Source organism: Chiloscyllium punctatum, chromosome 17, assembly GCF_047496795.1.
Source record: "Chiloscyllium punctatum isolate Juve2018m chromosome 17, sChiPun1.3, whole genome shotgun sequence".
Taxonomy (NCBI): domain Eukaryota; kingdom Metazoa; phylum Chordata; class Chondrichthyes; order Orectolobiformes; family Hemiscylliidae; genus Chiloscyllium; species Chiloscyllium punctatum.
In genome coordinates, this window is record NC_092755.1 from 62,594,073 (window position 1) to 62,609,331 (window position 15,259).

Sequence of the window (15,259 nt, forward strand, 5' to 3'; positions counted from 1 at the left end):
CAGGGTTACAGGGATAGGGTGAGGTGGGATGCTTTTCGAAGGGTCAGTGTGGACTGGATGGGGTAAAAACCTGCTTCCATACTGTACAGATTCTATGATTGTATGATTCATTGGTCAGATTGTTGAAACTGATGGCCAGATTATGCAAAATGATCAGTACGTTTACACATTCATTTTGATTATGAACGTGCTCCTAGGGATTCATGAAGGGTATTGTTGACAAAGAAATTTGATCAAACTATTACAGTAGAAAGTCAGATGACACAATTAGAAATGCATACAGATATAAGCTTTCTAATATCAGTCCACTCTACAAGAATCTACATCGCTGAGATGAAAGGCCAATCGTCTCTTTCAATGAATCAAATATTCTATTGTTTAAGCACCAGACATTGGGTAAATGTGGACAATGTGCTGAAATGCATTTGAAAACAATTAAATAAAATGCTACATTAACATGTCACAATTAGTTATTTGCTGATTAAGACACATATTGTAAAAGTTGTACAGTACAATTGTACAGTACAATTTTAAAAAATTCAAATAATTTGTTAATTAAAATGTTTTAGTTTTAGTCTTTATGTTCCAAGATTCTGTCATGTATTTCTTAATATGCATCAATTCAACCATGAAGCAAAATATTTTGCTACAACATACTTTATCTACATTTTTGCTATTTCACTTTCCATTATCAGTTGGAATTCCTTATATCAACGGTATGTATCATGAGATGTTGTCATTTTCTTCTGTGTATAATGCACTGATAAGCTGTCTTTAGTTAACCACTGTCTTTCTCAGTTTTTAATAACAGCTCACCAACAATATTGAGCTTACTATTCTACAAAACATAATACTCTGGAAGCTATTCTTCTACCCCTTATTTGATAGAATTGATAACACCTTTGATAACATAGTGAGAAAGGAATTTGAGACAAATATTAAGTGTTAAAATAGCATAGTGCTTTTTCTTCATTTATTCCACATTATAGACCATTCACTAAAATGAAAGCTTATGGAATTGGAGGACCTGCTTACCAGGCTGGTTAGATGGTAGAAGACAAAGTAGAGATCCTGCGTTTGCACTTTATTGAAAGGAATTTACAAGTGGGGTCTCACAAGAAGCTATGTTGAATTCTTATCTATTTGTTTTATTTATTAATAGCCTAAGCAACTCACTGAAGAGCCACACACTCAAGTCTGATGATGACACAGTGGTTGGTGTCATAGTCAGCATCTTTTTTAAGTGACAAAATGCTTGTGGCAGTAGAGGTTCAAAAAGTCTTGTATGTTTATCTACACAGATCAAAATGTAGTAGTAAGGTGCAAAAATACTCAAAAAGGCATATGAAATGTTAGCTTTGTACCTAGAGGGCTAGAATATAATGGGGTGCAAGGTTTTCGACAGCTTTATAAAGTCTTTGTCGGGTTACATGTCAAGTAAGTTCTGTGCACTATGCCTTAAAAAGGAAATATTGTCTTTAGAAGGCAGACAAGCTGTTCAGATACATTATAATGTTACCAAGGTACTTAAGGTGAGATTTCAAGGAGGGATAAATTAGACTTTTATTCTCTGCTGTATAGAAAGTTAAGGAATGAATTATAACTTAGCAGATTTTGAAAATTATTCATTGGTTAAAAAGTAACTTTTGTCCTGGTGAAGGAATCTAAGGCATGGCATCATGAAATTGCATAATGATAAAACGATTACAGCATAGTGGGAAACCGATGGTTTATTGTGTCAGCAACTGCAGTTTGAGAAGTATCACTCCCCCTTCCCCATGCCCTATAACCCTGCAAACCTTTATCTTCAGATTATTATGCAATTCCATTTCTTGAACAGCAGTGTATCATTTGCAATTTTCCCTATCCTCTGGACACCATTTATGCACATCAAGAAGATTTGGAGATTAAACCACTTCCTCTGCAACTTTCACATGAAAGTTAAAATCAAAGCCAGGTCTTTCAGGAAAGAAGTTAAGAAAACTTGGAGGGACTCTCTTCCACAAAAAATGATAAAAGGTATCCCAATTTATAATTTCAAACCAGAGGTTGATGCTTATTTTGTAGCAAGTGCTTAAACTGGGTGAATTAGGTTAGAATACAGATTTACATTGATTTCATTAAACAGTTAAGGTTTCAAGGTTTAATTGAGGTGCTGAAGTGCCTTCTCCAGTTCCTGTATTCTGCAGATTTTTTTAAAATGAACTTGTTGGGACTCACTTATAGAAATTTCAATCAGTTCACTAATTGTGGAAAATCTTGAATATGTTTTGCTTTATAAAGATGGTGTGACATTATGGCTTTTCCCTTTCTCTTCCATTAGCATACGGAAAATTCTTTTTAACCATCCCTGCCCATTTTCACACCCAATCAAAAAATTAACAAAGAATGTGATAAAATAATTGGATCAAGTTGTAAGGCTTGCCTACCTGTCCACTTGGACTTCAGCATCACACTTCCCTTGTTTTCTATTGTTCTTTAATAGATTTAGTACAGGTTCAATTTCTTTAAGGAGTTCATCATTATCAGTTGTTCCATCATTCATCAAGTTGTGTATGTTGGTAAAACAGGCATCTGATCCCTCTAAAGAGTTTTCATTAATCAAAGACATCATTCCCTTGACCTGAATTACGGAATTGGATTCTTGTGGGATCTCACTGTCCCATGTCTCTAATGCTGGATTACAGATGTTCCTCAACTTTTTATCTTCAGCTTTGAGGTTGTCTTTGCCATAGGGGCCTTGAACGGGAGAATCACTCATTTTAGTGACTGGAACTAAAGGCTTTGTAACACGCATTGTTCTTTGTGTCCCATCACCAGTGAAGGTGGTTTCCAGGTGAGTGGAGAACCCTTCTGGACCTCTCAAAATCAACACAACGAAAGTCTCTGGAGGTATGTTCTTCAGCATCTCCAGAGCATATTCATAAGTTACATCGACCAGAGGCTTGCCATTAGCAGCAACAATGATATCGCCAACCTGCACCAAACCACTCTCTTCTGCTGTCCCACCATGGATAATGTCAGAGATGATCACAGGGGGATTACACACCCGTTGCTTCACTAAGAATCCCAGACCACCCACCTTACGCTTAAATAGTCGGACAGATATGATGTTTGGTTGCAACTGCTGGACTTGGAACTCATTCTCCTCCATGATTCAGGCGTTTCTCAGGAGATAAGCTACTTGACTTTACTGAATCTTCAGGTACTCAGCCTTTTATCCAACATAATTAATCTGTGATCACATTGGGGTTCTTCCAGTCTTCATAAAGCCCCTTTTTGTTCATTTAAAGATGCACTCTAGTATAGTAATAGTCGAGGAAGCCAATGAATAACTGTTCTTGCTGTAATAAAATAAGAATGTTTTTGTTCGTAACATTTATTTTTAAGGAACTTCACTGAATACATTACTGGAATAACTTTAACAATAACATTTTTCAATTCCAATTATAAAACTAAATGGTTATCTCGAGACAGGTAAACACCTATGAATCAAATATTTGTTTGTGTCCTAGGAGTTGGAGAGGACCCTTTACAGTTATCTCCATTCTGCTGATGGTATTGCCACTGAAGCAACGCAGTGGAAAGTGAAAACAATAAAATTCTCATCAAAATGGTCCCCAAACAAATTCTTAGCATTGACAACATAGACTGGTTAGTTGTTTTTGAAACTTACATAAAAAATACAAAAGGTCTAACATGACTTTGAAAATGGACACCAATTACCAGATTTATACTCTCACTGGGAAAGGTGTTGCTATCATGAAATAAATTAACAATGATGAAAAAAACCTTGATTCGCATTAAAGTGCTGAACATCACCCAAAATGTGGTACCCATCAGTGCCAAAGCTCAAGTTGCAGTCCCTGTGTCCAAATTTGTGCAGTCAAATCTTTAAGCTTGTATCTTCTTTCTACCCATTTTGAAGTTTAGGAATTTATTGTGGTTGTCCTCTCCAAGTTTATTTTCCTAAAACTTCTCCTGAAATAAAAGCATGTCACAGAAAGGCTAATTCTGCTGTACAGCTGCATGTGGTCACTCCTACTGAAATGTTTTTGATAGCTCCTACAAAATAAGGTATTGGGATATCAAAAAGTAATCACAGTTTCCAACATTTGTTCATACAGTTAATGAACCTAAAGGAATATTCCATGTCATCTATTAAAGAAACAAACTGTACTGATAGTCTTTTAGAATCAATACAGTGAATAAATTACGGATAATATAAAGTATCTTGTGAGCATTTCTGAAACTGCAAAATAACATCATTTTAGTATCAGGATTTTAAATATAAAGTCATAAGAATGACAAAATCTATGTATTTTTAAAGCACATCAAGAGCTTCACAAATTACACATCAGTATACTAAATAATTTACTATGTAGTTTATCCTCCCACTCTTCTCCTCACCCACATAGCTTATTGTTTTTGATAACTTGGATCAATCTCGTTTACCTCAGTGGTTTCGTATCTTTTCAAAATCATTGAAAAATCTTCTCGCTGTAAAGAAGGAAAGTAGGTTTCTCAGTAAAACATATTCTTGTTATTCATCGTCAAGTACTGAAAGGACTTACTAAATCTTTGTGGTATAATTAAAGGACATGGAAATGCACAAGTATTCTTTTGTAAAAGTTAACTTAGATATTCTATTGGAAAGATATACACTCTTCAGAAAATGATCTTGCTTCACAGCAAGTTGTACATATGCCTGACAGTCTAACAATGAATCAAAAGCAAATGATCATGGATGCTGGGAATTTGAAATTATAAGAGAAAGATTAGATTAGATTCCCTACAATATGGAAACAGGCCCTTCAGCTCAACCAGTCCACACCGACCCTCCGAAGAGTAACCCACCCAGACCCATTTCCCACTGACTAATGCACCTAATACTATGGGCAATTGAGCATGGCCAATTCACCTAACCTGCACATCTTTGTGACTGTGGGTGGAAACCCACGCAAACATGGGGAGAATGTGCAAACTCCACACGGACAGTCGTCCGAGGCTGGAACCAAACCTGGGACCCTGGTGCTGTGAGCAGTGCTAACTACTGAGCCACCCAAAATGCCAGAAATGCTGAGCAGATCAGGTAGCATTTGTGGTGCAAGAATCATAGTTAATGTTTCAAATGGTCAGGGTATCTGACTTCTGGTTTCCATTTGCCTCTTTTGCTCCTATTCGTGATAATTGAGAATTGTGTGAATTTTTAATTATCAGATCATGATTGATAAAAAGCTGTCAGCTACAAACATGGTATTAATCCTTTTTATGACCTGACCAACTTTGAAGTGTTTAAGAGGGCAACTTCTATTGTATTGTATTTAAGAGGGCAACTTTTATTTATAATACTGTTTAACGATTTTATGTTAGTTTCACATACATTGTGTACAGAAAACTGTATGACCTAGTTACACAAATCAATTGACCAGAACCATAACAGTTGCAAAGAATCAATATGAATTGTCTAAAATAAGAATAAGATGCATTGCCTAAGAAGTCACATTGGTTGTGGTACCAAACCCAAGTTGATAGGGTTGTTAAGAAGGCATATGGGTTTCATCAGCAGGGGGATTGAGTTTAAGAGCCACAAGGTTATGCTGCAGCTCTATAGGGAATATTGTGTTCAGTTCTGGTCATCTCATTATAGGAAAGATGTGGAAGCTTTAGAGAGGGGGCAGAGGAGATTTACCAGGATGCTGCCTGGACTGGAGGGCATGCCTTATGAAGAAAGGTTGAGGGAGCTAGGGCTTTTCCCATTGGAGCAAAGAAGGATGAGAGGTGACTTGATAGAGGTGTACAAGATGTTGAGGGGCATTCATAGAGTGGATAGCCAGGGATTTTTTTCCCATGGTGGAAATGTCTATTACGAGGGGCCATAATTTTAAGGGAATTGGAGTAAGGTTTGGGGGAGAGATCAGAGGTAGGTTCTTTACACAGAGAGTGATTGGTGCATGAAATGCACTGCCAGCAGTGGTAGTAGAGTCAGATACGTTAGGGACACTTAAGTGACTCTTGGATAGCCACATGGAAAATAGTACAATGGAGGGTATGTAGGTTGGTCTGATCTTAGAGTAGGATAAAAGGGTGGCACAGCATTGCAGGCTGAAGGGCCCATACTGTGCTGTACTGTTCTATGTTTTATGTAAACAATACTTATGGACCATATCTTAACCAATTAACACCCAGTCATCTGTCCCTCATCAAAGTCTGAACATGGGAGAATGCAACAGTAGGAAAACATAAGATATATTGTTCAAGTTACCAATCAGACAGAGCAGAACAGTAAAGCCAAATCTTCAAAAAAAGCTGAGATGGGAAGTAAGAGAGTAGACGTGAGTGAACGCTTAATACACTGATTTTTGTGGCTGTCACAAAACACTTCAACATTGCTCCTGTTGGGTTGAGTGGTGGGATGGAAACAAAGCAACAACTTGACTTCTTTTTGATGCTGAAGGAATGCGGCAGTGCCAGAGTGTTGAAAATCCTTTTTGGTTTCATTCTGATTTTCTGACTAATATTTATCCCTCAACCAACAGTCCTTAAAGTTAATACATTATCTGTTCATTCGTTCATCACTGTTTATTGGAGCTTGCTGTGTGCAAATTGACTGCAGTGTTTCGTACATTACATCACTTCTGAAAAATATTTCATTAGCTGTCAAGTGCTTTGAGGGCAATTTGAGGATGTGACCATTGCTATAAAAATGCAAGCTTTTCCTTTTTTCTTATATCCAGAATATAACAGACATGATCTGATGTTATGCCAGAACCTTGATTAATACACATCCATCAAAAGTTTGGATCTATCTCAAATATCTATTCCTTACTACGGTATTGCTTAATAAAATGATATTATTTCTGTCCATACCAGAGGCAGGAATTCTGCTTTAGAAAAACAAGAGGTAATTTTATCAAGATGTAGAGTAATTGAGTCATACAGCAGGGTAACAGATCCTTGGGTCCAACGTGTCCATGCCAACCAGATATTCCAAGCTGACCTAGTCCTGTTTGCCAGCATTTGGCCCAAATTGCTCTAAATCCTTAACGAGTTTTGAGAAGATTTGTAGCTTAGGTTGAGGTTCTGGATGTAGGTTCTGGAACCTTCCAGCTCAGCGAGCAAACCTACATCCAGCTCTAAAGCCTTTCTATTCATATAGCAATTCAGATGCCTTTTAAACGTTGTAATTGTACCCTGCTCCACCATTTCCTCTGGCAGCTCATTTCTTACATGCACCACCCTCTGCATGAAAAAGCTGCCCCTCGAGTCCTTTTTAAACCTTTCCCCTTTCATTTAAACTAATGTTATCTAGGTTTGGACTGCCCCATCCTTGGCTATTCACCTTATCCGTGCCCATCATGATTTGCAGATTCTAAGTTTTTCCTATTCATGTGCCTTTCTAGATGACTTTGAAATGTTGCAATTGTACCAGCTTCTGTCACCTCCCCAGCAGCTCATTTCATACATGCACCATTCTTTGTGTGTAAAAGTTGCACCTTAGCTCCCTTTTATATCTTACCTCTCTCACCCTAAACCTATGCCCTCTAGTTTTGGACTCCTCTACCCTTGGGAAAAAAGACCTTGGCTATTCACCCTATCCATGCCCCTCATGACTTTATAAACCTCTATAAGGTCATCCCTCAGTCTATGATGCTCCAGACTGAATATCCCCAGCCTATTCAGCCTCTCCCTATAACTCAAACGCTCTAACCCTGGCAAAACCTTGCATATTTTTTCTGAAACTCCCAAGTTTCACAATATCTTTCGTTAGCAGGGAGACCAGAATTGAATGCAGTTTTCCAAAAGTGGCCTAAGCAATATCCTGTACAACCACTACATGATATTTCAACTCTTATACTCAATGCACTGAACAATAAGGTTTTCTTTAGCACTCTGTCCAGCTGCAATTCCACTTTCAATGAATTATTTGCACCCCAGGTCCATTTGTTCGGGAACACCTCCCAAGAGTCTACCATTGATTGAATAGTTCTGCCCTGATTTGCCCTAACAACACATTTATCTAAATTCAATTCCATCTGCCACTGCTCAACCCATTAGCCCACCTGATTAAGGTTCATCGATCTGCTCACTTGCTATAGCCCTGAGAAATATTCATTTCCATTGATATGGATAGAACTGAACATCACACATGACATATAGTGGTCAGCAAATGTGATTCCTTCCTTTTGACCTTGCTACTCCCATCTAATTTCACCCCCAAAATCTAGAGTTAGGCCCAACTGCTTGTTTTCCTTTTGAAGTCCCCTTCTGGTTATATATCAATTGACCGTTCAAGGGGATGTTTAATTATTAGTTTGCCTTTTAAAGATTAAAACATAGTTATGTACATTTTATATCGTGATAGCAGCCCAGTTGATCCAACTAAGCTGCACAAACATTTCATTCTTTCTTCTTTAATCCAACTTTACCAACAAAATACAACCATTTACGTGGCAAGTACTCATGTGACTTGGCCAACATTGTCTATCTCATACGCTGCAGGCAAGGATGCCTTGAGGCATGGTACATCGGCGAGACTAAGCAGATGCTATGACAATAGATGAAAGGACACTGCACAACAATCACCAGGCAGGAGTTTTCCCTCCCCCAGTCAAGGAACCCTTCAGAGTTCAGAGTCATTCAGCCTCAGACCTTCGGGTGGCCATGCTCCAAGGGGGACTTCAGGACAAGCAATAATGCAGAGTAGCTGAGCAGATGCTGATAGCAAAGTTTGATACTCTTGGGAATGGCCTCAATCGGGACCTTGGGTTCAAGTCACACTAGGGGTGATCCCACTGCACAATACACACACACACACACACACGCGCGCGCTGTCTCTCATATGCACACATATACACCCCCTGCAATCACACTGACACATGCAACTTCTCGCACATATCCCATCACACCCACACTTAACCAAGTTTACACACACACACATATGTACACAGACACTATATCACGTGCACTCATATCCAAATACACACACTCACATGCACACTCAACTTGTTGCTCCCACATGCGAACACATATAAGCTTATGGGGTGAATTTGTTTTTGCAAAATTACATTTTATTTTGCTGCATGAATCCATGTAAAACTTTGTAAAACTATACAGAGGGTATGTCAGTCTGACACAGCATTGGGACACAGACGGACTTCACACCTATTGTTTAAAAGCCTGAGCTACCTTGAGAATGTAATTTAAAAGAACTTCTGGGATTTACATATCAAAGAACAGAAACCAACATATCCCATTATAAAAGGTGAAAATGTAATTCTCAGGTTGTTTACTACCATCACATCTCCATGGCACTGGACTCCTTTGGCTATAAATTCTGTGAGCATGAACTTAACCTCCACAACCACCTGATGAAGGAACAGCACTCCGAAAGCTAGTGCTTCCAAATAAACCTGTTGGTTTATAACCTGGGTGTTGTGTGATTTTTAACAAAATACTGAGTTTATTTAAACTTCTTCGTAAGTGTCATTCATCTCAACAGCTCCATACGGCAGTAAATTCCACACTGGAGAATCATAAAGACCCAAAATACAGAAAGAGGCAGTTCAGCCGATCATACTCTCTGAAAGAGCTATCCAAGTGGCCCTATAATTATGTCCCTTTGCACAATTCCTGCTGAAGGTTCCTGGTGAATTTGCCTCTCTGCCATTTCAGACAGTAGGTTCTGGATCAATAACAATGTGCTGACTAAAATTCTGCTTTTTGTCAGCTTTGCTTTAGACAAATACTTTAAATCAGTGTACTCTGGTTTATTTACCCTCTACCAATGGAAACAGTTTACCAACACGAATTTACATATGGCTCCTAAGAACAAAGAACAAAGAAAATTACAGCACTGGAACAGATCCTTCAGAGCTCCAAGCCTGCGCTGACCCAGATCCTTTATCTAAACCTAGCACCTATTTTCTAAGGATCTATATCTCTCCGCTCCCTGCCCATTCATCTATCTGCCTAGATACATCTTAACTGATGCTATCGTGCCCGCCAAGTTTCAGCCTCCCCCATTAATCAAAGGATATTCCCTTTCACCTTATCAATTCCTTTAGAATTTTAAAGACATTTACAGGGTCGTTCCTCAGTGTTTTCTAGAGAAATAAAAGCCTAGTCTGTCTTCTTAATCCTGTTTTTAAAGTGATTTTAATTAAATCACAGTGGGAGTGGCATCATGCCATATGAACTGAACAGTTTTTCATTGCTGTGTTCAGTAATGGTTTCCTCAGGGCTATCACTGACTTCCCAGGAAGCTTTACTGCACATTCACTTATTGCAAACTTCACAGTGGTGCATAAAGCCGCAGTGCAACATATCCCTGAAATGGAGAATACCAATTTGTTCGAAAGGGGACGGGCAGAGAGACATGGAGCCATACAGCACTGAAGCAGACTCTTTGGTCTAACCAGTCTATGTTGAACATAATCCCAAACTAAAGTCCCTGCTTCTGGCCCACATCCCTCTAAACTTTTCCTATTTATCGAAATGTCTTTTAAGCGTTGTAACTGTATCCGTTTCTACCACTTTCTCATAAATTTCATTCCACAAGGGAACCACCCTCTGTGTAAAACAAAAAATGCCTCTCGTGTCTTTTTAAAATCTCTCTCCTCTCACCTGTAACATTTTTAAAATGTTAAGAATGTACACTTTCCACGTAACCTATGATTAGAAAAAAAAATGCTGCTACACTGAGAAACTATCGAACAACATCAGTTGCAATCTGTATCACTCACACAAAAATATAAGACGTTCGACAACAAGGTTTCCCTATTAGTATCTTACATCCTGACATGAGCTCTGTCCCCCTCAGTCTGAAAGTAGCCTGTGAAGGCGACCCTGAGGGTTGTCTGAGCTTCTACCCGCCACCAGGGCGCGCTCTTACGGTTGGGGTGAAATGTGCATCTTTCCAACACATGTTAACGACTTTTGCAGCAAAAATGACTAATTTGCTTTTTAACCGCCCTTTCTGTAATGGCGTGAAATAAAGGTGAAGAATGCAGAATCTTTTTTGTTGTTTTACTGTTCGAAAGTAAAGCTAGATACCGGCCCCGCTTGTATTTTGGGGAAAGCAATTGGAACTCTGTAACTATTACAATGCGGGTCCTCACCGCGAAATCCCAGTACTCCTTCCGCCAATTTTGACCCGGGTCGAACATTTTACAACGTAAAAACAATGACTGCAGATGCTGAAAACCAAATACTGGATTAGTGGTGCTGGAAGAGCACAGCAGTTCAGGCAGCATCCAACGAGCAGCGAGCTGCCGGAACTGCTGTGCTCTTCCAGCACCACTAATCCAGTACTCGAACATTTTACTGACCGCTCCCCGCAGTGTCACTGGACTGGAAACGTGAACTCTGTTTCTCTCTCCACAGATGCTGTCAGGCCTGCCAAGCTTCTCCATCAATTTCTGTTCTAGGTTCTGTCCGGGAAGAACTATTCCGTCTCCAATAAAAGCCATTTATCTAATCACTACATTTATTTACCAGTGCATCCAATATTGGAGCATTCAGAAAGAGGTTCGTGATTTTATCTGCCGATCTTCAACCAGACAGGAAAGAAAACCAAAGTGGCCAACTTAGCGCTAAGCAAAGTGTAAGAAAAAGTATCCAATGGAATGCATGTGCATGAGAATGTTTGATTTTGTTTATTTAGAGACACAAGCAAATATTACGAGTCAAAAACTTGAATTGACACTTGAGAGTGGGGCAGGATTGGTAGCCTCTGTTCAGCCGGCGTCACATTAAATGTGACAAAAATGTACATCTGAACGCGAGCGGACGTTGGACTTAGACAAGGACAGGAGGATTTTGGATGAGAGATGGTGGGTCATCTTTTCAGAATAAGCGAAGGTCGTCTAACCCGAACAATAACTTCTCTTCAGAAGTCAGCCTCATCTCTTGTTAGAGATGTTAAACCAACCTTCCAGCCTTCCCTCGCCCTCCAGTCTTCATTAGGCCTGGGGATTGTGAACCGGCGCTTGGTATCGGCAACCTTCCACTTGAGTCATTGAGTCATATAACACGGAAACAGACCCCCAGATCCAAATCGTCCCGTGCCGGTCAGATTTCCCAAACCAAACTAGTTCCGCTGCTTGCTTTTGGTCCATATCCCGCAAAACCTTTTCTATTCATGTACCTGTCCAAATGTCCTTTTAAATTGTAACTGTGTCTGCCCTTTCCACTTCCTATCGCAGCTCATTTCATATACGCACCAGCTTCTATATGAACTAGTCGCCCAATTGATTTGGAGATACTGGTGTTGGACTGGGGTGTACAAAGTTAAAAATCACACAACACCAGGTTATAGTACAATAGGTTCATTTTGAAGCACTAACTTTCGGAGCGCTGCTTCTTCAGGTGATTGTAGAGGAGCGGCGCTCAGAAAGCTAGTGCTTCCAATTAAACCTGTTGGACTATAACCTGGTGTTGTGTGATTTTTAACTAGTTGCCAATGACACCACTATTCGCTGCATGACCCAGCAGTTGCTTGGAGTCGTTAAAGCTTTGCGTTAAAAAAAAATAATCCAGCCTAACAATTTTCTTTTGGAATAGGATAATCAACGGTACTAGGAATAAATAATTTGAAAACACCTCACATTGTTCAATAAGTCTTTCCTAGATTCACTTCAAGCCTCGAATTTACAATTGCCATCCTCCTATTTAGATCTATCGGTGGAGCCCCGCCACCTCTCCTCCTGTTTGTAATCTCCAGCACCACAGACTTTCTCTCACTCTGCTCTGTCATTGATTCCTCAGCCTTCTCCCCAGTACTAACAACATCTTCAGCAGCCGCCGCCTTATACTCTGGAGTCCGCTCTGCCAGCTTCTCTCCCCTTTCCCTCACAAACTCACTCCTTCAAAAACGACCTCCCGAGCCAATCCATTGCTCCCTTTGTGCTGGCGGCTGAAGCGCCATTTGGCTGGTAACGTTTCTTTGGAGAGAAAGTGAGGACTGCAGATGCTGGAGATCAGAGCTGAAAAATGTGTTGCTGGAAAAGCGCAGCAGGTCAGGCAGTATCCAAGGAGCAGGAGAATTGACGTTTCGGGCATCAGCCCTTCTTCAGGAATGCCTGACCTGCTGCGTTTTTCCAGCAACACATTTTCAGCAACGTTCCTTTGGAGCCAAACGCGCGACAAAAAGAAACTTGCGTTAACGTTTTATGTTCAGAGACAATGAGAGTGATCTCTTTTTTGCGCGTGGCGGCCAAACTAGTTTCCCATCTGCACTATCTAGAAGGAAAATAAATGTTCTGGTTCTTCACAATATTCGGGCAATGTCAGAAAGTTTGGGCTGCACCATAAGAAATTGGTGCGTTCAGGACCCAGCTCTTTTGCAAACTGACATTGGTTTTCACGAATAGACTGCCCTTGGTTTAGGGAACCTCTCAGAGTGACATCAAATGGGCTTCGAATGGGTTTACGACGATGGATCGCTGCGGGCAGTGGAAGGCACCCTTGCGTCTTATGGTCCTGTACCACAACCACCTGGTGAAGGAGCAGCGCCCTGAAAGCTAGTGCTTCCAAGTAAACCTGTTGGGCTATAACCTGGTGTCGTGTGATTTTTAGCTTTGTCCACCCCAGTCCAACACCGGCATCTCCACATCATGTCCCATTATTTTTGACTTTCCCTGGTTGAAGAGAACTCCTGCGTTTCTGAGATCAGCTCAAGAGGCGACATTTCACTGACTATGCTTTCTGTGGGGAGCACCTTCTCGAGATTAGGCGCTTGTGTGGAACAGGACTGAGAAGCTATCGAACAAAGACAATCGGGACCCACTGTTTGAAGAGCTGTAATCATGCAAGTCTCCTGGTCTACAATACTGTGATAGACTCCGCATGTTTACACAGCCCTTTCAAAATATAACCATTCACAACGCCAACCCCAACAAAAGTCACACTCTCAAACAAAAACAGAAATTGCTGGGGGACAAAACTGTGGAGAGAAATCTGAGTTAACCTTTCGGGTCCAGTGACCCTTCTCACACTTTCCGCTGCCCGGTAGCAAAGGAACACATCAAACTTTTAACATTGGGGGCACTCAGGTGGATGTAAACGAACCTGGCTGCCTGATGTATTACACCTTATTTCTTCCGCCCTGGTGAACGGGGGGATCCAATGCATCAACTTTAGCCCGTTCCTCAAACAGAACTAGCGCTTCCGTCCCGAATGCACTCCAAAGGTGAGAGTCTGAACGCGATTACCAATCCAGAAGGACACATTGACCCACAGTCAGTGCCCACTTCGGTATCGCCCTCCTCGCTCACTAGTGACGGAAGCTAAAAACCTGGGAAGAAAGCTCGTTATTGTATATATAGTCTCTGCTTTGCAAGAAGAGCAGCAAGATGCAGATACCTACCTGCTTCCGCGATTGTGGGATCTGAAATTTCGCTGCCTTGTCCCGCCAGCGTCCAATGTCTGGAGCAGATGCACTTGCCTCTCCTTTTGCACTCTGTCGACTCCCTCCCTTCCCCTTGCCTTTCTCTATCTACTCTGAGATCTTGGAAGCAGCATAAATATGCAGCGATTCCATCCTCTGCCGAGGGTCGTGAGGCAGCATTAGTTAGTGTGCCTCTCTCCCCTGTCATCACCAAACGAATTAACTTTGACGTCCAACCAGTTTCTTTTATGGCTTATGTAGAACAATATAACCCTCATTAAGAAAGCAGCGCGGTCAGAAAGTCACAGACCGTTGACAGCCAACGACGTGATAAATAATATCAGATTACATCAACGCGCTGTTTCATTTCGCTACAAGAAGAGCAATTGGCTGAAGATGAGAGAATCTGCTGTTATGGAACTGGGTGCTTTGTGTTGGAAACAAATCAAGTCCTAATGCACTGGCATAGCCTAATGATACCTTTAAATTTCCCAATTTTATAGCATTCGGGGCTGTTACACAGTCCTACAGAACAGGGCCACATTGTTTTAGGATGCAATGTGTATTTATTACGGCATCAAGTGACTGTTCCTTATTGCAACAATAGATTGCACTAAAACAAGTCATGTCTCACGAGTCGAGACTGCATTTTTAAAAAATAATCAATATTCTCCGGTGGAATTCTCGATTTTTTTTCTACCAGCTGCAGTCGATTTCAAATGTGCAAACAGTAGCTTTCGCTCCACCAACAAGCTGTACAACTCTAGTTGGAAGGGGGACACAGGGGATGTGCAAATGGATATATAAATAGAGTGAGCACTGGAGGAGGAATTCTGAAGTTACTCACTTAGGTAGGAAGAATAGGAATAC

At 40.6% G+C, this 15,259-nt stretch overlaps 1 protein-coding gene across 1 annotated transcript in view; it reads right to left on the reverse strand.

Moving 5' to 3' along the window:
- nos1 (nitric oxide synthase 1 (neuronal)) overlaps positions 1 to 14,651 on the reverse strand; it is a 102,815-nt gene extending 88,164 nt beyond the window's left edge. The window contains exons 1-3 of the mRNA XM_072587302.1: positions 14,369 to 14,651; positions 4,456 to 4,500; positions 2,430 to 3,344 (exon numbers count right to left, since the gene is read on the reverse strand). Coding sequence (XP_072443403.1) covers positions 2,430 to 3,154 — 725 coding nt within the window. The 5' untranslated portion in view covers positions 3,155 to 3,344; positions 4,456 to 4,500; positions 14,369 to 14,651. The remainder of the gene's footprint in view (positions 1 to 2,429; positions 3,345 to 4,455; positions 4,501 to 14,368) is intronic.
- Between the last annotated feature and the right edge of the window lie 608 nt (positions 14,652 to 15,259).